The 22,995-nt window shown below is 36.5% G+C and overlaps 1 protein-coding gene and 1 long non-coding RNA gene across 2 annotated transcripts in view; one reads left to right on the top strand and one right to left on the bottom strand.

The window, feature by feature from the left end:
* Nucleotides 1-22,995, top strand: part of LOC134657883 (uncharacterized) — a 485,626-nt gene that overhangs the window by 26,491 nt on the left and 436,140 nt on the right. The window lies entirely within an intron of this gene.
* The window catches only part of LOC134657810 (transcription factor Sox-17-alpha-A), a 143,359-nt gene that overhangs the window by 116,865 nt on the left and 3,499 nt on the right, over nt 1-22,995 (bottom strand). Inside the window, exon 2 of the mRNA XM_063513377.1 lies at nt 2,942-3,321. Within this exon, the coding sequence (XP_063369447.1) occupies nt 2,942-3,321 (380 nt within the window). The remainder of the gene's footprint in view (nt 1-2,941; nt 3,322-22,995) is intronic.

Below are 22,995 nucleotides of genomic sequence, written 5' to 3'. Positions count from 1 at the left end.
GGACAAACAATAATAGCGCTTTCGCTGCTACTCCTACTAAAACATACATAAGACTATCCCGTTTGGTCATTTCCCCCACCCCTCATGCCAGATCCAGTTAAAATACTAGATTCATGATATTGCTAGGCAGCTAAGAAAACTACTGTTTGAAGTTTTACGTTTTAAATAACACTTGCACTGCGTGTGCTATCAAAATCTATGCAGACTTGTCTTGGTCTAACTCTAGGTAGGTAAGGTAATAAAATAAACGCGATAGACGCGACGCGTCTATAAATGTGAGTTAACTCTAGCCCCTCTTAAATACACAGCAATTTTGCTGTGTGTAAAGGAAAAAACTTATTTATTTTAGTTATTCATCAACAGAATAAAATAAAAACAGCAGTTATTCCTTGTCGATACACTGCAATTTTATCGGAATCCCATTTCATGAAAAATACCGATCTAAACAAAGACACGTATCTTCTACACCAGACATTCAATTTGGTGAACTAACTTGGTTAACTAATTTGGTTAACTGGTTAAACCTGAAGCTACCATGGTTACCAATACAAATTGACACTTGGTTAACGCTTTAACCGCTTAACCCCGGGTTAGTGGCATGGTGCAAGTGGTCCCTAGTGAATTTAGCTAAGCGACAAGGCAACCACACATGACAACGTACCCACTAAATTATAAATTTAAACACACACACGGATCCTAGCGCTCCGCTTACCAGGCGTCCGTTACCAGACATTCAATTTGGTGAACTGGGCCGGAGCTAAGGTGCAAATTTATCGAATTATCGACAAAAGCCAATCGAGAAGTAAACGTGTATCGGGATGACAGAAGAATATCACTTGAATGGCTAAATTAGTGATTTTTATAAACTAACTCCTAGCGCCACTCGCACCATTCCACTAACCCGGGGTTAACTGGTTAAACCTGAAGCTACCATGGTTACCAATACAAATTGACACTTGGTTAACGCTTTAACCGCTTAACCCCGGGTTAGTGGCATGGTGCAAGTGGTCCCTAGTGAATTTAGCTAAGCGACAAGGCAACCACACATGACAACGTACCCACTAAATTATAAATTTAAACACACACACGGATCCTAGCGCTCCGCTTACCAGGCGTCCGTTACAGACTCTTTCGGTCTACGGGTTGTCAAAAATGTACGATGTTGAGACATATACTTTGACAGTCTATTATTTACTAGTCTCTAGAACTTCTAGACTTTTATGAAACTGGCACCTAGACGTTTTTAATGAAGTTGTTAGCGCGCTATTTGTAGCCCCAGAATGCGACTCGGAGCGCCTCCCCAAATAAGGGCGCAATGATAAGGTTTTACTTTTAATTAACGGTTTTAGGGTTCCCTGACAACGGTAAACTTCTGGACATATCTATATCTTTTAACTAGTGGCTTTCTATATCTATTTAACTAGTGGCTCTGTGATCTGTAGACCTCGCGGTAAGCTTAAAAAATGTCACAGCGAACTCACAATGGTCTTAAGTGCCATAGACCCAATTTCCGCCATTTTGAACTTTCTCCAAAAGACGAAACGACAGAAAAGTTATATCTAACTAACGAACCTGCTCACAAAATTTCACAAATCCAAATGACCAAATGACCTGAACAGGAGAATTCGCTAACGCTCGGTAAATAAGGTGTAAAACAGTCTAAAATAGGCAAGCCGGTAAGAAAGTTAGGTACTACCTATATGAATATTATGAACGCCCTGTTGCTTTGCTTTTTTTACTAGGTACTCTTTTTAGGGTTCCGTAGCCAAATGGCAAAAAACGGAACCCTTATAGATTCGTCATGTCTGTCTGTCTGTCCGTCTGTCCGTCTGTCCGTCTGTCCGTCTGTCTGTCCGTCCGTATGTCACAGCCACTTTTCTCCGAAACTATAAGAACTATACTGTTGAAACTTGGTAAGTAGGTGTATTCTGTGAACCGCATTAAGATTTTCATACAAAAATAGAAAAAAAACAATAAATTTTTGGGGTTCCCCATACTTCGAACTGAAACTCAAAAATTTTTTTTTCATCGAACCCATACGTGTGGGGTATCTATGGATAGGTCTTCAAAAATAATATTGAGGTTCCTAATATCATTTTTTTCTAAACTGAATAGTTTGCGCGAGAGACACTTCCAAAGTGGTAAAATGTGTGTCCCCCCCCCTGTAACTTCTAAAATAAGAGAATGATAAAACTAAAAAAAATATATGATGTACATTACCATGTAAACTTCCACCGAAAATTGGTTTGAACGAGATCTAGTAAGTAGTTTTTTTTTATACGTCATAAATCGCCTAAATACGGAACCCTTCATGGGCGAGTCCGACTCGCACTTGGCCGCTTTTTTTTGTACCAACGACCCATCATGCAACGCTTATTATGACAGACTGTAAATGTGTCTTTTACTTTTAAAAGACAAAATTAAAAATGTAATAAAAAAGGGTTCAAATTTAACATTTAAATCTAACCGATGGTGTTCAGTTGATTTGAATTACAAATATGCTCCAAAGAAGATTGCCACTTTATGCCGACTCATGGTATTAGGGTTTTTTGTACAGTCCTTGTTTTGTATCCTTCTTTTTTAAATGGTAAGCGAATGAGTTATTATAGGTAAATGTCACAGACAATTTTTAGTTGTTTTAGAAATTTAGTGGAAATAAAAAAGTTACTAAGTGAACACGAGATGCTTTCCATAGAAAACGCCTCAAAAAAGCAATAAAAATAATAAGAAATACGCGATTTTGACTTATTTAGGTATTCATACTGTTAATGGTAGTGGTTGCTATAACTGATCCAAATTTTAGCTAGTTATCTGCGTCAAACAGTTTCTGAAAAAAAAACATTTAACCGATTAGCAAGATCGATGTGATCCCACAAGCGGTCTGTGGACAAGTTTTGTACGGATGGAACACTAAAAATGTTACAATAAATAAAAAACTCACCTAGCATTTTACTTAAATCCGCATTATGCAGATCCGGATTCTCATCAGCCAGTTTCTTCCTCTCCACCTTCGCCCACACCATAAAAGCATTCATAGGTCTCCGTATCCTCGCCTCCTTGAGCGCCTTCGACTGCCCCATCTTCGTCGCAAATGGCGCCCTAACGTACTGCTGCGGAGAATAGTCTCTAGTCTCATAAGGCCTGTAGTCGTATTGCGTTCTGTAGTCTAGGCCGTAGGGTAGGGTAGACCAGACGACTAGTTCAGGGCTGGTTTGTTCTTGGGTGGAGTCGGTGCTGTTCTCGACGCCGCCTTGGACGTATTGCTCGTAGCTTCGATGGTAGGTTGGAGGGGAGTCGATGGCGCCACCGGAGTCCATCATACTGGAAAAGTTTAGTTTAGTTTATTTATTTCATAATGATAAATTACAGTATAAATTATTCTTGCGCTAATCTATATGAGTTTACATTATGGTCGTCAATAATGTAGCATGCAAACGTATAATTATAAAATGTCAACAATGATAATCAAAAAACAATACAAACTATTAACACTAACAATTTATAAGCTAAGTTCAGAAATTTCAGAATGAATAAATAACGGAATACATGTCAAACAAAATATATATATGTAGTAGGTATCTCATAATGATCGTCATACTAATACTAAGAGCGGTAAGAATAATAAATCAGAACGAATGTCAAATAAAATCAATTTTACATAAACTAAGTATACAATTTCAAACAATTATTACAATTTTAATTCCATATATTCGTCCACTGAATACAATGGATTATTCAATAAAAAGTTCCTCACTCGACGTTCAAATGCTCCAAAACGTTCAAAAGATCCCCCCCGGATTTAATGTCAGAGAACGTGACTGAAGTAATATGTTTATTGGAGGTAGAACTGATTAGGTACAGTACAGATGTATGTAAATGCTAAAACAAACACAAAGAAGTGTAGATAATACGAAACTTTGGCGAGATTTTATTGTAATTAGCAAATATTTATTGAATTTCTGAAAGTCAGTTATTTCTCGAAAATTTCGTTAGAACACAGATTCAACAAAAAACCGGTTAGGTAGGTTGTTTTTGCAACTTTGGAGGTTGAATTCTATTGATAGAAATTCAAAACGATACTTTTATTTACGACACTATTTCACTCATTCATTGCCTTACAAAATATCAATATCGAATACATGTTGTTGTAAGGCGAAGCCATTTATAGGCAATTTCAGCCATGTTAAAAACAACAGCATCGTATTAAAATGACGCGAATCCATAGTGAGATACCAGAATACGATCTCATACTACGTCTCAGAAAAAATAGCTGTTTTGACTTGTTGGTACCATTAGGTCTTGACAGGAAAGTAGTGGGGAATGATATACGTAAGTACACAGCTGAATAATAATTGCAAAAAAAATACTAAAGTAAGAGGTAGGTGGTAACCTAGCCTTACGTTCTTACGTTTTTTACCTAGGTATCACGATTTAAATATCATTAGACTATAGGCGCCTGCCACCCGCAGGTCCAGCGTTAGGTGTCGGTCTCCCGTTACCTTCCTGCAATCCGCTACGTTCGCGTTAACTGGCGCACTCGACACCCCATTTGGACATTTCAGATTCCGTTTACCAATTCCCGTGGACGGAAGGTCGTAAGTCACTAGTGATAAGCGGATATTGATATCTGGCAGTGTATATGTATCGCCACCAAGGTTGAGCGTACGCATACAAAAGCACCAAAGGATTTTACTCTTAAGTACATTTGGTGTTGTTTTCTCGTCCCGATATCAAATTCAACAGCCAACTACCAGTATTTTTGGCATATTTGGTCCGGGGCATAATAAGGGTTGGGCCTAATATTGTATTCGTTAAGTTATTTAGTTAAGTCGTCCAAAGATTCTGGTCTAACTAAATGCTCAAGTCAGGCTTTATTCTTCTAACTAAGACACAACTGTTTTACCCTTTGGTACCATTTCATTCATGGACGCACGGTATAGGGAGGTCGTAGACTTTTACGTGGTGTTTGAAAACGTCGTCGAACCCATTGCAAACAATGTTTTAAATAAGTTTTAAATCCGTATAAAACTGCAGATTCGCAAGTTTGCTATGGGTGCGAGCGATTGATTCATGACGAATAAAGTATGGATTTGTGGAAAAATGTTAAGGTTAATATATTTTGTTAAGTTGGTATAGGTACCTACATAACTACATACGTAACTAGAAACTGTAGATTTTTCATATCTATGGACACAAACTGAAAATATTTATTTGAAATGTCCAGCACGTGCCGTGGAACACAAGAAATAATAGGGCAATAACGACATGTCATAAGATACACGTGAAATAGGATCCAACTTTGGGTGGCAGTATTATTTAATACGTCTTAGGTTACTTCAAACGATACCGTGACCGATTTAACTATGTATGTACTAGCTAATGAAATATTTATTTAACAGAAATTTCAAGAAAACAGTTTGTTTAAAAACCGTTTATAGTTTAAAACCCGAAATTTAAATGGCAACCTTTATAATCGAGATATTTTGGTGCTTGAATATCTACAATCAGAGCGCCAATAATCCGAGACTGAAATGGTGCCTTGCCATCTATGTTATTTTCAATAAAAAGTTCAGAAAAGCAAGTAATATTCAATATTAACCTTTTCCACGCCATATCAAACACAAAAGCTGTCACTCAGACGCCACATCATTGAAGTGTCAAAACTGAAGTTGAACTTTATGTATATGCACGTAGATCGATGTTGCTCTCTGTGGTCTGTGGCCGATTAATCGGTCTTTGGCGTTGAACCTACGGTGCGGATATATCGGTCATTGGCGCCCAAAAGGTTAATTAGTGTAAATTTCCTTATTAATATATGTGACAGATTGAACGTTACGCGGCACGAACGTCACTCATTTTATCAAGAAAGTTGACAGTGACAGCGTCCTTGTCAACGCCGCAGCAACAATGCTGCAACAGTCATGCAGCTGCAGTTGCCATCCAAGAGTTACCCTGACGCGTAGGTCCAGTCAGCAAAACTATTAGCTTTGCACCCCAGCGTACAAATGTGTATGCTAATAGCTTTGCTAAGACTATACAGTTATGTTTAGGCTGCGGCAAACAGTGGCAGTGTGACTGCCGTGTTTCAAATAGATTTTTCATTTCTCATGCTCTGAAAGAGGGTTATTGTTGTTCTAAAAGGTGTGCAGAAAATGATACGTTTCTGCACTAGAGCATTTTAGGTTCCAAGTACGATTATATTAATTTTTTTACGATAATAAGCAATTGAAATTTGGATTTAAATGGATTTGTTTTACAATTTCCATCCTGATATTTAACTCCCCATTCCATAAATAACGATACTTTCGCTTAAATTGTTAATTGAAACTACCCTCAAAAAATACTATAAATTTTATACTTAATCATGTTTAAAAAAAAAATTACTTTCCTCGTATTCGAAATGAAAAGTACTCTACTTTTCATTTCGATTACATAATCATGTTTTAAAAAAAAAATTACTTTCCTCGTATTCGAAATGAAAAGTAGAGTGTTTAACTCGGGTGAAAGGCATCATTCAGCCTCGGACTATTGGCGCTCTCACTGCGTTCGGACGCCAAACTATCGGCAGTAATCAGTGCCTTTCATCCCTTGGTTAACAATCTACTATTGTAAAAGCCCCCTCTATTCATAAGTTACCTAATTCTATTAACAAAACCAACTACCTACCAAGTGAGTAATTCCTAAATTACTGCTAACAGTATGGAACTTGAGTCGAGCTGTTCCGCGAAGGCGCCACGGTGAGAACGGAGACACATAAAGACGCCTTTACTCGACTGACGAAGTGTGGAGGGTAATGTTTTTCGAATGTATGTCTTGTAAGAAGTACAAGTTAGCTTAGTAGAAAAAAAATACGAAAATAATTATGTTATTTCATTTTGCTTGTCAGATCCCTCGATAATATCACTAGCTATTTTATACCTAAGGCCATACAAATGAAACATCCAAAATATGGCACTGAAACTTGAACCTAAATTGTAGGAAATAGAGTTGACTTTGCGTTGTTTGAAAATTGGACGAAGCAAAGCAAAAGCGACTCTGTTCCAATTGAATATGGTTTAAATTACAACGACCTGAAGAAGTACTATAGGTAGGACCTTGGACCTTAGGAGGCTATTGTATACAGGGTAACAATATACAACAGGAAATAAATGAAAATTAGACATGATTTCGAGATCTTTTTCTATCAGGTCAACTTTAACCGTTTAAAGTTTTGATTAGAATCGGTTCTGAATGAATTTATTCATGACTTTCGCCCTTGATATTTTTTTGCGTTAGCCCCCTTCAGCTGGGGCTAACATTTAAATAAACACGTAAATTGCCATCTGAGTGAAAGTAAAGCTTTTAAGCTTTTTAAGATATACTGTCCTCCTCGACATAGCGGTTATGATCAATCACAGACGCTGAATAATATTAACTTTACTTAAACAACTACCAAGTTAATTTAAAACAATGAAGAATTAAACGACAACTAGCTAACTACTACAACACATTCAAGTACAGTGTCAGATAATTAGCATCAAGAAATTAGCGGACTTTACCACATACAGTTGAAATTATTGTGCAATAAAAACTATACTTTATCACTTGAGGAGCATTTGAAATTATTTGAGTTGACCGCTAATTTGCGAGAATCCTTATTACGATCTCTGTCTTATGTCTTTGACGACAAAGTTGCTATTTATTTAAATAGTGTATTTAATAAAACTTCAGCCATACTAAAAGTTATAGCCTCTACAAACATCACAGACAGTCGCGTACGATTTGCAATGGGTAAGTACATTGCGGCATATGATCGATCGATTGAATTTTTTGCTCCTACTTAGCCGGTAATTATTTAAAATCGCATGCCATTTATTGCAAGGTCTGTAGAAGCCTTTAGATTCTACAGATTTATATATATTTAGTCGTTATAATTATAATAGTTACCTGAGTTTTAAAATGGTGTAAGTCAATTTTGTTGTTCAAGCGATTTTTTTTCTTACAGCTTTACATTTACGCAGAATTAAGTAGATAAGTATCTATGACATTACACTGAGGTATTTAGTTGCAAATTCAAAGTACAGTTGACCTTTTAATACTAGTAGGAACTTTAGTTAGGCATGTGTTGTCTATGTATGTTAAATATTTTGGTAAAGGTACACGTGTAGGTACGTATTTTTAATTATTCTATGTAATGATGTAATAAAGCCATGTACCTAAGGATTATATCGAGTATAATGAATTTAACATACATCCCGAAGTTTCAAGCCCTGTACAGAGTTCGTGGTCAACGGACACTGAGGAAAAATACCTATATTCACCTTTGTCGAAATTACAATATGCAAAATCATGAACAAAAACTATAGATGGACTGGACACTTAAGGCTACTTATAAATACATCCAAAATAGGGTCATAAGTCATAAACCTAGTTATCATGATAACCATTTAATTAATTGTTTTATTTCTTTTGTAATTTGTATGTTGCTAATGTGCCTAAAATAAATAAAATAACTTAAAACAAAATAAACGAATCCCTTAAAGGGATCTGGAAGAAATCCCTTAAAAGGACAAGTTCGCCTTTGTACTGCCTGTCCTGTGCCATATATTTGTGTTCTGTGTTTTGTACATGTACATTCGAATAAAATAGCAGTGTTACTTAAAATTGTTGTAATCTATATATATAAATGCACGTGTCCTGACTGATTGACTGACTGACTGACTGACTGACTCATCAACGCAGAGCCGAAACTACAAATGCTAGAAAGTTGAAATTTGGACACTAGGTTGCATTTATAAAACGTATAAGAGCTAAGAAGCGATTTTGAAAAATTCAACCCCTAAGGGGGTTAAAAAGGGGATGAAAGTTTGTATGGGGTTCAAGTTTAATTTTGAGCTAGGAAATTGAAACTTCGTAAAAATATATATTATTAAAATACAAGAAAACAAATTTCAGCGTTTTTGCAAATTCATCCCCTAAGGTGGCGAAAAAGGGGTTGAAAGTTTGTATGGAAATCGAAAAAAAATTTGAGTGCGGGACTTGATACTTTGTATATGGTTATATTATTAAAATACAAGAAAAGTAATTTCAGCGTTTTTAAAAATTCATCCCCTAACAGGGTTAAAAAGGGGTTGCAAGTTTTAATCCATTACAAATGCTTTGAAACTTAGAAAGGCATAATAGCCGATTAGAAAAAAAAGTTATTGCAACGTTTTTGGAAATTCAACCCCTAAGGGGGTTAAAAGGGGGATGAAATTTCGTCTTGGAGTACAAATTTTATTTTAAGCTAGGAACTTGAAACGCAAAAAGGTATTCAATTAAAATACAAGAAAACTAATTTCAGTGTTTTGTAAAATTCATCCCCTAACAGGGTTAAAAAGGGGTTGAAAGTTTTTATGGGGTTCAAATTTTATTTTAAGCTTGGAACTTGAAACTTCGTAAAAAGATATATTATTAAAATACAAGAAAATTAATTTCAGCGATTTTGAAAATTCATCCCCTAAGATGGTGAAAAAGAAGTTGAAAGTTTATATGGATATCAAACATTTTTTCGAACGCGGGACCTGAATCTTTGTGTTGGGGATATTATTAAAAGACAGGAAAAGTACTTTCGGCGTTTTGTAAAATTCATCCCCTAACAGGTTTAAAAAGGGGTTGAAAGTTTGAATCCATTACAAATGCTTTGAAACGTCTTAGAAAGGCATAATAGCCGATTACAAAAAGAAGTAATTTCAACGTATTTGAAAATTCAACCCCTAAGGGGGTTAAAAAGGAGATGAAAGTTCGTCTTGGGGTGCAAATTTTATTTTAAACTAGGAACTTTGCAAAAATATATTAAATTAAAATACAAGGAAATAAATTTCAGCGTTTTTGAAAATTCATCCCCTAAGGTGGTGAGGGGTTAAAAGTTTGTATGGATATCAAACATGTTTTCGAGCGCGGGACTTGAATATTTGTATTTGGGGTATATTATTAGAAGACAGGAAAAGTAATTTCAGCGTTTTGTAAAATTTAGGGTTAAAAAGGTTAAAATTTTATTATAAGCTAGGAACTTCAAACTTCGTAAATGTAGTTAGGTAGTAGGTTTTATTAAATAGAGGACATAAAAATCTTCTAAGGGGTTTGAGAGGGGTTATATCGAGAACAATTTTATTCAGTTAGGGGCTTGAAACTTCGTAGGTTGTGAAAGACAAGTCTCATGCGTTGTATAATCCACACACCCTAGAACCTAAATGGTCGCGTACTGTGCGGTTTAAGAGGAATTTCCTCCCGCGGACGCTCCGGCTGTGGAATGAGCTCCCTTCCGAGGTTTTCCCGAGGGTCTACGATATGGGGTTCTTCAAAAAAGGAGTGTACAGGTTTTTAAAAAAAGGTCGGCAACGCGCATGTAACACCTCTGGAGTTGCAGGCGTCCATAGGCTACGGTGACTGCTTACCATCAGGCGGCCCGTATGCTTGTTTGCCACCTATGTGGTATAAAAAAAATATATATATTAATAATTAACAAATGATCAACCGTCCTACTGCAATCTTTTGCTGCATAATGTTCTAAGCTAATGTAGAATATATAACCACCAATATACAAATCCACGCGTACGAAGTCGCGGGCAACAGCTAGTGTATATATATTTGCCCTTTTACCCACACGAATTTCATTTAGTTATGTGAAAGACAGACTAGGTAGATGCAACATAACATGATTATAATTATATCTATTATAGGTAGGTAATCGCATTAGTAAGTAAATTTGCAACTCGAGTTATTTTAAACACCCATGAGATAATAAAAGATGTTGTTTTATAAAATTCTTGTTTAGACGTTACGGAATGCGAGTTTTCTAATGAGTAAACTATCGTGTTGACTTATTATTGATGTTTATGTGTAAATAGAATAATACAATAGAGATGCCACCCGTTGTTTACAATAACTGGGAAAATAAAGACTATGACGGAATTATTATTTCATTCTGCTAAAATATGCTAACTTGTTATACCTAATTGTAGAATACCTACACTCAAGAACAGCTAAATCAGGTTAATATATGTATATGACTGTTCTTTATAAACTGACCCGCTTTCATAGCCTTTAAATGTAATTTCATGTCTCCCGAAATTTCAGCTGTTTTCCAATATGAAAATCTCATTGTGAAAATCACAAATATATAAATAAAAACCTATTTTATAATTTTGAAAAAAATTGCAAAAAAAAAACAACGGGTTGCACTCCGGGAGTGCCGGCAGAAGTGAAAACTCAATGACTAGTGCAAAATGCACTATGTATAGTTGAGGTTAACGCCATCTAGCGTTAGCGTTAATTACTTGAAACCCCTAAGCACATCACTGTTAATACTCGAGTTATATTAATACCAGTTAGAGCGAAACTCACTAGATGGCATTTAAATCAATAAAGAAAAACTCAATGACATTACATGTAACAGTTTTTCGATCAGGTCACGTGTCCGTCTTACGGTCACGTGACCGTCGGTCACGGTTACAGTTACGGTCACATTTCGAGTACCAACCCATTTTTAGTAAAGATAATTATTTCAGTGTACATAGGGACAAAATTCAGACAAAATAAATACACATGTATCCATTTGTGTCATTCAAACGCTTTTTTAACGCGCGTTGAAAAAGCTGCCGTGCGAATGGGGCCTTACGCTGCACGCTGTCTGCAGCACTATGTATAATTGACCCATCCTCCTTTCTATTGAAAAACTTTAGTTCCGAAATTGCTGGTGTTTAAAATTCGAAATTCAAATTTGTATCGTTAATTGTTTAAAATTCGAATATAAATTGTAAAGTTACCTTGCAGACCTCGCATCTAAATATATTTTGGTCATGGTATTTTAAGTTTTATTCACCAGTACTAGGGTTCACTTTTATTAGCGATTTAAATGCCATCTAAATGAGTGGTCATGTGGTCCTTACGGTCCTTACGGTCACGTGATCGCCTTACGCTGTCTCGAGTTTATCATTTTTTCCCCACCTCAAAAAGTGCCCAGCGCCGCTAAAGAAGTTTTCACTTCAATAACAATTCCTTATCCCTTTATCTTTGAAACCAGGGATGTTGCGAACATCCGCATCCGCATCCGCAACCGCGGAACATCCGCATTATTTTCAACATCCGCATCCGCATCCGCATCCGCATAAAATCGATGCGGAGCTTATGCGGATGCGGATGTCGAACAAGTCGGTACAGGAACGTCTTAGCGGCGGCGTAAGTGCTAGGTATTTTCGTCATTACCTATAACGAAATCGTCTAGATCCAGAAAAGTCGGCGAAGTTACTGTTTATTAAATATAACGCACCTATATTCTTGCTCAAATACTAAACGTTTGGTTTTTTTTAATAAAAAAATACTAAAAATTTAATATTTGACGTTTTCTAAGTACCTAATCTTGACATCCGCATCCGCATCCGCATCCGCGGATGTGAGCCTTTAAAAATCCGCATCCGCATCCGCATCCGCGGATGTCAAAAAATCTGCATCCGCAACATCCCTGTTTGAAACTCCTAGTAAACTCACATTTAGAATAAACACAGAAAATATTTAAGCAAGTATTGCGTAAAATACAGCAGTGACCGTCCTACCATTATACCTACTTCGAATCGGTAAGATAAAATTTGCTTTCCGCTAATCTCAACGCAAAAACCAGCACAGCAAAAGATCAATCAAAATAAAAAGCGTCAGCGTGTAAGGGTGCGTGTTTTCAAACACGGATCACATGGAGACAATGGTCTTTGTTGACGGCGCCGTGTCAGCATCGCACACAATCAGAGAACAGACGAGCAGATTCCGGAAGATTGGTACATCACTACTCGATTAACTTGTGTCTTTTGATACCTAAAGTACGGCCAAGGGCGTCAGGGGGGGGGACACAGCCTAGAGGTCAAATATTATACACAATGTATGCCCCTCCTCCACCCGCAGCTAGGTCTTCGTGATATCAACGTACCGACCGTGTACTAATAGGGGCTTAAGCAATCCCGCGTATTCTTAGAATCTTTCATGAATGTTTGAATGTTTTTCGACCATTCGGACATCCCTATGAAGTATACAAGCTTCTTTAAAGTGGGTTAAGATTTATCTACAGGCGACTGTACTTTAATCTCAATGTGTGCGAGATTAACCAAAGTGTTCTATGTTAAAGCTTAAATAATGTATAGTCAGTAGTGTATAACAACATAGTAGAATATACACTTAGATTCTTGTCTGTGGTCTGATAAGGATCACGACCAGATTTTAAGTCATATATTTGCGTTTTACTCGAAAACTATATTTTCTGCTAGGTATAGTATACAGCACAGCCGAGATTTGAACCCACAATTTTGACCACCACATAAAAGAACAAAGAAAGGCACAATACAACTCTAAATCTGATACAAACATACTTATATCTAAATAATAATCGTACAGCTACATATATACTGAAGTTTATTTAAAAGATATTACGCTTCCGATTAAATTGCTTATCTCATATCTGTGTATTAACTTTACAACTACTTTAATACAAAATAAATTGCATTCGTAATAATATATTATTCAGATTCCTGATAAAGGTAATGTAATGTAGTTAGGTGGGAATATTTGGATTTGGCCGTGGCAGGATAAGGGACCATCTTGTGCCTTAACAGCTTTTCGGCCTGATTTTTTTTCTGATGATTGGTCACGCGATTTGTAAGTGTTATACTAAATTTCAGCATTCGCCTCGTCTTATTTTTGAACAAAAAAAATAAAATAAAAAATATTTTCCATGCAATTTCCCTTTAAATGCAACGAATTACTTCGTGCTTTGCACATATAGTACACTTAGTTAATACCCGCAATTTGTCCCTATAAACCGGATAACACTCCATGTAAAAAAAAAACAAAAATTTATGTGTCATCATTTTTCAATATATATTTTTTTCTAACTTGTGAAACAGAGACACCTCCATTTTTTTACTGTAATAGGCTTTTTAATGAGCTATAACATATATTTAATTCAAGCTTCTAACAATGGTGCATCACAATGAAATTATTTATAAAAGTTGGTAAGTCTCCTTGACATAATTCTTAACATTAAATTAAATCAATTTTAAAAATATGAGAAGTTTCCGAAATATTCCCACGTAGAAAATTTCACAATCTTTAAACTTTTTAACGGCACTTCAGTAATATTTGCACACGATTAATTATACTAATTTATTTATGTTTGAGTGTACTAAACTTTGATTGTTCAACAATTTAGCTGACACTCACTACGTGCGATGACTCAATTCGAGATCTCTTGAAATTCGGGCTTAAGTGAGTCATCCGGTCATGAAATTATTCTAGGTAAATCAGCATTACCAAGATTTCTTTCTTACTGGTTCCCTGGATAATCTGATATCGAATGATTTTTTTTTAACACATAAACTCAATTGAACTGGGATATGGGCTCTCATAGTTAGTTATTTTACCTACAAGGGGGCAAAACTGATGTTTATCTCCTCGTGCTAATATTAATAGCCAAGTAAACGAAAGATTCCAAAGTTGTACCACTAACTCCTGACGTATACCGCAGCTCCATTTGTTGATGTACACACGCCATCCTGACTCTCACGAGCGACTAGTTCGAAAAGTCTAATCTTAATCTTATATTTCTGGAATAAATTAATTTTATTCATTAATTCATTTCATTCATTCATTCATTTCATTAAGCCTTGCAAAGATTTCATTTCAAGCTATATTTGATTCCTTTCCTCAATCTAGGTGCATATTATAGTAGGTAGGTATACCATTTAAACATGACCATCACCCGCTGTCTAAACTATACGTCGTGCTCCGCTGCATCCCTGATAACAGATCCTTATCTCGCTGATACCTTATCAGTTGCACATTGCACTTGCCATACTTAACCATTGTATATCACTTGATATTATAATTCCACCATATTTTCCTTCAAACGTAATAACTTGGAGAACATTTCTAAACTGAAATAGATGTCATAAGAGCCCGTACTATGAGTCACTGAAAATGTCGAAACTGACATATACGCTATCGAGAACGTAATTCACTAATACGCGAGTACGAGCGAGATGCATAGAAAGTAAGTTCGTTCTCGATGGCGTTTATGTCAGTGCCAAACTGGTGGTAGCCTCATAGGTCAAAACACTTGTAGGTAATCCTCAGAGTTGGACCACGCTAAGATTTCATACTCGGAGTGGTACACCAAGTATGGAGCCTATAGGGATATTTGTATGTATGTATGTGTTCTTTAATTTGAAGATGCACTGGCAAAACCCTAGCTAGGGACAGTGATTCACAGTCTAATAATTGCGACTATAAACTACTTCAAGTTTAGTTAAAGTGTTTTAAGTTACTTTACTTCTAATATAACTAATATACATTCCAATGAAAAATATAAAAAAATCCCATAAAATTCATTCCTAGATTAGATATTAAAAAATATTGTTTTCAAAGTTATCCATTTAATCGATTATGAATTATATTATAATTAAACATGTATTTTGTTTCCCACGTTACACATCGTTTGCTTTTGATTCTACCTTCTGTCAAAGTTTATATTAAACTTCGCTGTAATATAAATATTATTTTAAAGCACTATACGGATATGTAACGATTAAAATCCTTATTAAAGAGATGAATATGTAACGTTTAGAGACATTTATATTTATAAATGATTGGCCACAAAATATCTAATGATTCTTACACTAAGGCCTGAGTCGACGCTCGAAGCGGAGCGTTCGGCGGGGCGTGCAGCGTGGCGTCGGGCTTACGCTCGATTTGAACAGCGTGCACTAAGGCCGCTCCTATACGTTTGCGTTTGTTTAACATGCACGCCGCACGCCCCGCCCCGCTGCACGCTCAACTCGAGCGTCTACTCAGGCCTTACATTTATAAACACATCTACGTCGCTTGGCGCACCGCGAAGCACGGCCGTCGTGAACGCTGCTCGCACTGTTAGTGCTTGAGAAAGGACTTTAGTCTCCTCTTATCTCCGCCTCAGTGAAAAGACAGTCTAAAGGGGCCCACTGATTATACAGTCCGGACGATATCGGCCTGTCAGTTGTTCAGACTGTTCTGACAGGCCGATATAGTTCGGCGGACTGGTAATCAGAGGGCTCCTTAACGATCTCCTCCTTCATTTAACTTCTGTTAAAACAGCCCGTGATACCCAGCAACAGTTGACGCGCAACATAGATTATCATTCACGTATATTAAAGAAATACAGTTTACTCCGCGAAGAGAAACATCATTGTTGTGCGATCAAAACATGCGTTACTGGGAGACGGAGTGTCAACAACTTCTTCGAGGAAAGCCGTGGAATCCAAGCATTCATAGAGAATTCTGACAAATATCAGCATGCTTGGGTATTATTATTAACCTTTAACAGAAAAGGAGCGATTATAAACTGAATAAATGTCATAAACTGTAGAAAAAGTAGCCACAAACCGGTAGGCGGTGGTGGTCGGGTGGATTAGTGGTCAGGGCGTTAGCCACGTAAGCTGAAGACTCCGATTTGCCAGCCTCGGCTACCTGAGGACTTGGTAATTCATACCTACTGTGACTACTTAAAATACGAATCAGAATATTTAATAAAAATAATTAGATTTATTCCCTAGTTGGGAAAAAGGAGTTACTTTTCAAAACTGTTCTTATTCCATCAATCACTTTATGGTCCATTTTTCCTGATGTCGTTTGCCGAGAGATAATTTTAACGAGTTACTTTAAAGAATAAACAAATAACGAAAGGTGAGCATATAATAGTTGAAAGAGTTCCCTCGATTTCTTGAGAATAGCATCAGCAGACCCTGACCCAGTAACAATAGGACGGACTTATAACATTAGGTTAAATTATATTTGCGACTACTGTGATTCTTATGAAAATTTTGCAAATGAGCCATTAAGCCTTTAACCGCCAGAGTCTGATATATAAGACATTACATATCCAGCTCATTTCGCCAGTCTGATAAATAAGACAAAGATCTAATTTAGTTTTTAAAGCACATTTATAACTCCCGTAACTATATATTATGCCAACCTTACTCTGCGTGGTACAATTACTGTCGCTGGCGACACGAGCACGCTCGATCAAAAATTGCTGGTAAAAGGTTAAAATAGATATAATTATTCGGAAGTAAAACATCCCATTAGGTTATTTCCTTATGTCGTGATTCCAAGTTGAGTCAGATTGCCAAAAGGTCCACATTCCTTATCGCACAGTATTGACATAGCTTGTGTAACGTTATCACTGCACTTGTTAGGGCAAACACTCTTTGTCCTTCCTACATGCAGTATATCATCGTTTATCTATATCTATACTGTGTTATAGTACCTATAACAGGTAAGGAAGTTGGTAAGAAAATTACACAATTTATTGTTGATGTCTGCACAGAGAACGAATTTAATTTATATAAGTTTACTATTGCAACGCTTACCGAGCTATCTTGCTTAAGTAGTGTCGCTACAGTAGAAAGTGCTTCTAGTTTAGTAGATACTAGCGACGACAAAATCCGTTGCGTAGTTTTAAAGATCTAAGCATACATAGGGACGGACAGCGGGAAGCGACTTTGTTTTATACAATGTAGTGAAGTGTACTATTGCAACGCTTACCGAGTCATCTTGCTTACCTACTGTTACTACAGCAGAAAGTGCTTCTAGTTTAGTAGATATTAGGTATTTGCAATTTTCGAAGTTACCCCAATGCACCTTTTTCACTCCATCAGTCTAACCCGAAAAGTTCACTTAATATTATACTCTACTAGCATAACTTTTCGCCCCATCTTCGCACGGGTAAACCTAAATAAATTGTATACTTAAACCTTCCTCATGCATGCTTCCATGCATGTGTAACCTCTGTATACCTTTGTACTGACCGTGTTTTAAGCAAATAAATTTCTGATTTCTAATTTCATTAATCTCTCTATTGATAGTGAAAACCGCATGGAAATCCGTTCAGTAGTTTAGGAGTTTGACGCGAACATACAAACAGACAGACGCGATGGGGGGACTTCGTTTTATAATACATATGTATAGATTATACTAACGAACATTAAAAGGTACTTAACTAAAAGTTTGTAAAAACAAACCCTAGAGAGGTAAATGCTTCAATGTTTTACACTAATCCCATTGAAACCCTTTTTGTCACCTCTGAGGCATTCCACAAAAAATATTTACTTTGTAACCTAAGGACGTGACGCGTATTTATGGCAGATACCTTAATAACCTGCAGAAATTTGTATTAATAGCTATTTAGTTGCATTTGAAGCTAAGTTATCAAACGTCATGATGGCAAACATCGGCTTCTTAGCTTTTTATTATTATTATGTATTATAAATGGGTCTACTCATGGCCACAGACTAGCCGAGGCGAAGACGTGGCCTACGATGGAGCGAGCTCGCCCAGAAGGTGCCTGTTCACACTTGATTTGATTTATGAGTACCTCGTGTTATAAAAAAAAACCGGCCAAGTGCGAGTCGGACTCGCGCACGGAGGGTTCCGCACCATCAATAAAAATAGAGCAAAAAAATCGTGTTTGTTGTATGGGAGCCCCCCATAAATATTTATTTTATTTTATTTTTAGTATTTGTTGTTATAGCGGCAACAGAGATACATCATTTGTGAAAATTTCAACTGTCTAGCTATCGCGGTTCATGAGATACAGCCTGGTGACAGACGGACGGACGGACGGACGGACAGCGAAGTCTTAGTAATAGGGTCCCATTTTTTACCTTTTGGGTACGGAACCCTAAAAAATAGCATCACGTACCCGACACTTTTCTGGAATGCCACGAATGATTGAAAGTGTCTAATGGGGCAGTTTCAAGCACTGGGGCGTTTACCTTGCCGTGTAAATTCCCTTCACTGTCACTGTCTTGATCTAAATCTGTCCGTGTAATGGCATAATGATGCCGTTTAGACGCAATTAAAAAAGAATTACTTTCTCTTCGCCAGTGTGGTTGACATTATAAGCAAGATATGAAAAATATCTACCTATACCTTTAAACGAGAAATTCTTGTTTACTTACTTACATATATATTTATTTATATATATATTTTGGGGATCTCGGAAACGCTCTAACGATTTCGATGAAATTTGCTATATGGGGTCGGTTTTCGGGGGCGAAAAGTCGATCTAGCTAGGTTTTATCTCTGGGAAAATGCGGATTTTTAAGTTTCTTTTGTTTTCCGAGCAAAGCTCGGTCTCCCAGATATTCTACATTTATAAATATGTTATAATTCAGTATATTGTTGGTATGCATGCGAGCCTCGATGCATATGTTAATAAAAAACTGTTTAAGACTAATACTTAGTAAGTATACATTTATTTGGAAATATTCTACAATATTTTTATAATACAAGAAATACAACTGTACGAAGAGAAAAAAGATATGTCTTTTTCAAATTATTTAGGGTTGGAATTTACCTGATAAAGAATCAATAAGTGCTAGTAGGAGAGGGCAGTATGATTTGGACATTTAAAAAAAAAAGTCAATTATTTCAACAATAATAGTCTCTTTTGTTTTTCACTACTTACACGAATTCCACTGCATCGGGGCTAACATCAATTATCTTTGTATGTATACTTCTTTGGTATGTATTTTCTGTATACCCATGCTTTTACTTGGGCTTCATTAAAAAAAATATATTTTCACCGAAATATGTTTTCACCGTATGTTTATTACTAAAATGTTACATTATTAAATAAATTAATGTGCGAAACTTCCAGAACTTGTCTACAAAAACTGTACGTGATCACTACTACTGCTACCATATAAAAATTTACTGTCATAGGGACCATCATTCGACGCGACAGGTATAGTAAATATTTCAGCTATCAGTGAAAAAAAAACGACCTTGATTTTTTGCCAAAATTGTAATCACACAGAGGATTTTACCGAACTCACTATTAAGTTACTTCAGAACCTCTACCTAACATAGATACTAAGATTATTAAGTAACTTAGATGCTTGGAGATGTTTTGCAAAATATAAGTACTATTCACTGTTCGAAACTTCACTTTAAACCAAAAGGAAGATGATAAAACGAACGGAAGGCACCTACGTGTCTTGCATTTAAAAAATAAAACCACCTTTTAAAAAGACATACTCGTACTTCAGTGTCTGGCGCTACGTAAAGATAGATCCACTACTTAAGTAAATTCCCTACAAAAACTTAATTACTTATTTTTATGATGTCTAAAATACACTGTATTTACAAGCATTAAATGTTAAAGATACGATAATTACTGACAATTATTTCGCAACGGCGGCGGTTGTCAGTGTTGCCACGACGAAATAAAATGTTGCCAAGTTAAAAATAACTTTACTACTAATATCGGCGACTCGTGCTGACCGCTCCCGACCATAACTCCACTTTGCGACAAAACAAAAAACAAATTTGCAAACGTATAAAGAAATTGAAAGGTACCGGCGAGCGCGATGCTATCGCAAAATTATTTCCAATTTCACCGTTTTGCGTCTCCGTTCGGAAACGTAACGTTCTTTTTTTGAATTTGTGTTTATTTTTTTATTTTTCTGCGGACCATCGCGGGTCCCCTCCCATAAATTATAGTTCGGTAGCTCTCTTAAAGGAGTTTCTGTGATTTTTTATTTTTGTTTAGCCCTTTGAAGAATTTATGTCCCGTCTTACTTAGTAACGGCGGTCAGTGGGCCTGTCGGGTGCCCGACTCGCAGAAATGTTTCGCTCGCTGGCTGGATTGTCTACACTCACTACAGGGGATTATTTGCGGCTCCGGGTAGCATGACAAACTTATCTGATCGCGCTAGCGCGTCTTTTTGCTAATCTGTGCTGGCCACTGAAATCGTTTGGAATACATTACGGAAATACGCATGTGCGTCGGATGTATGATTACTACTTACATGAAAACAACGGCAACATGGGTCGGTCTATGCACTGTGACTCTGTGAGTATTACTTATTCTAAGATTTTCTTTCTGTTGGAGACGGCCAAATAACATTTAATAATTTATTTTTTGTAAGTATTAATTAGAGACGACAGCAAGCCATATTCGCTCAAGCCAAATTTTCGCATTTATCCTTTAATTTAAGAAAATATATTTATAGTATGACAAACCAATTTGTCAGTAGAAAAAGGCGTAGATTTAAAATCTGTATAGGAGTTTGAACCTTCACGCCTACCGTTTTCATAGATTATGCCTTTTTCTACTGACAAACTATATCTAATGTATTAATAACAGAATTCAGAACAAATTTAATATTTATATCTAAAATTACAAATTAAAATTAAAAAAAAAGACAACGCTTCAAGTCGTTCCCGGAGCAAAGGTGCCCATGATGCTCGCAGCATTGCCACGCTGGATCACCAGGGACAGCCTTTGCACGAGGAACGACTCGGAGCGGGGGCCTTCCCCTTTCTGTCTGAGTCGACGTCCTAAGTCGCGTGTGAAGCGTTTCGCGTCGGCTCCCCAGCAACCCGCCAACAAACTTGGCTTGCCAGACTAGAAAACGTTTCAAGGCAAATTTTAAGTTTCACAGCAAACTTAAAAAGTTTTTAGTCAACTTTATGCCATTAAATAACATAATATTGTGAATTTTTCGTCTTTTTCTACACAGCAAAATTTATTTTGCACCTGAGACTGTATCACGATCAAAACTATGATCAAAACATTTCTAAAAATCTCTTTGGCAGATAAAACGGATTCCGAATACTGGCAATTGGAATAGTTTTCAGTTTTTTTTTATCTTTTTAAGTTTGGAAGGCATCCTAACGGTATTCACCAGGAGACATAACTCTGGGACGGACCGCGAACAAACTTTTTATATTATTTTGCTGTTGACCTCAACTCTCGGCTGCGTTCGATTTTTGAAACCTATCTTTTTAATCGTCGTCGACTTGGCTCAGTTTTAAAACATAAAATATGAGTGCTGAAGTATTGCTAACTGATGCTCAATAATAATTTGATCCATTTGACCACATTTTTAACTGACAATCTTTATAATATTAAAATTTAAGTAATTCCAGATTGAAGTGAACTTAAGAACTTAAAACCGATATTTTTTTGTAATAATTTTAGAAATTTCAACACATTTTGCAAAATTGATTTTTTTTATTACCTATTATTATACCTAAATTATATTTTTTCTTATGTTTAAATTTGTATTTGTGTAAGTCTTCGACCAACACGGAAGGGACGCGGCATTCGCACTATTTCCCCTCTGCCTAGGTACAAGATCAACTGATCTAGCGCGGGTAACAAAACTAGTTGCGCTCGGATTTTAAACTAGACCGAGTCCAGACGCGCTAGTGAACACAGCTGCAGAAAAAATGCCAATTGCTCGTTTTTTTGTTGTAAAAAGAGGTCGGGGACATCAAATTTACAAAAAGAAGGTGTTACATTTCACATGTAATATTTTTTTTACATATCATACGTTTAATTACATTTAAACACAATTATTATATTTTAGTTGCATGTAATTGTTAGATTTATCGATTTTTCTCGCCCAGTACAAATTGCGGATCGGTCGAGCGACAAATCCGACTTCTCATCTCTTGACGAAAATGTGTTAGTGTGCGTGTTGTGACGCTTGTGACTCGTCCGTACACAAAAACAGATCGAGGTGTGCAAGATTTGTCTGTGTAGGGTGTCATTTTCTATGTATTTGTGTCGTCATTACAGATTGGATTTTGTATGTAAGTGTGTGAGAAGTGCGACTGTGTGCACGTTCCCCCCCGCGAAAAATGGCAGAATGATTTGAATGTCAAGATATCGCTTGGGCCTATCCCTTCCGACCTGTCGGAAGCCCGTGTTGATCGAAGGTGTAAGTACTTACCTACCTACCTACTCGGATTAAGAAACACTTGTCAAAAATGCATTCCTACTTGCATACGTCTATGTAATTATTGATACATGTTCAAATCTCATTATGGATGAATCTAGATCATTAGAAGTGAAGATATAGGGTTAAAGGCAGAGCTAGAAGTAGTTATGTTCCTATACGCTGCACTCTACAAAAAAAAATGGTCATAAGATAACTTCCGCAAACC

This window comes from Cydia amplana, chromosome 21, assembly GCF_948474715.1.
Source record: "Cydia amplana chromosome 21, ilCydAmpl1.1, whole genome shotgun sequence".
In the NCBI taxonomy this organism is placed as follows: domain Eukaryota; kingdom Metazoa; phylum Arthropoda; class Insecta; order Lepidoptera; family Tortricidae; genus Cydia; species Cydia amplana.
The sequence above is the reverse complement of the archived record's forward strand: the minus strand, read 5'-3'. Positions and strand labels throughout refer to the sequence as shown.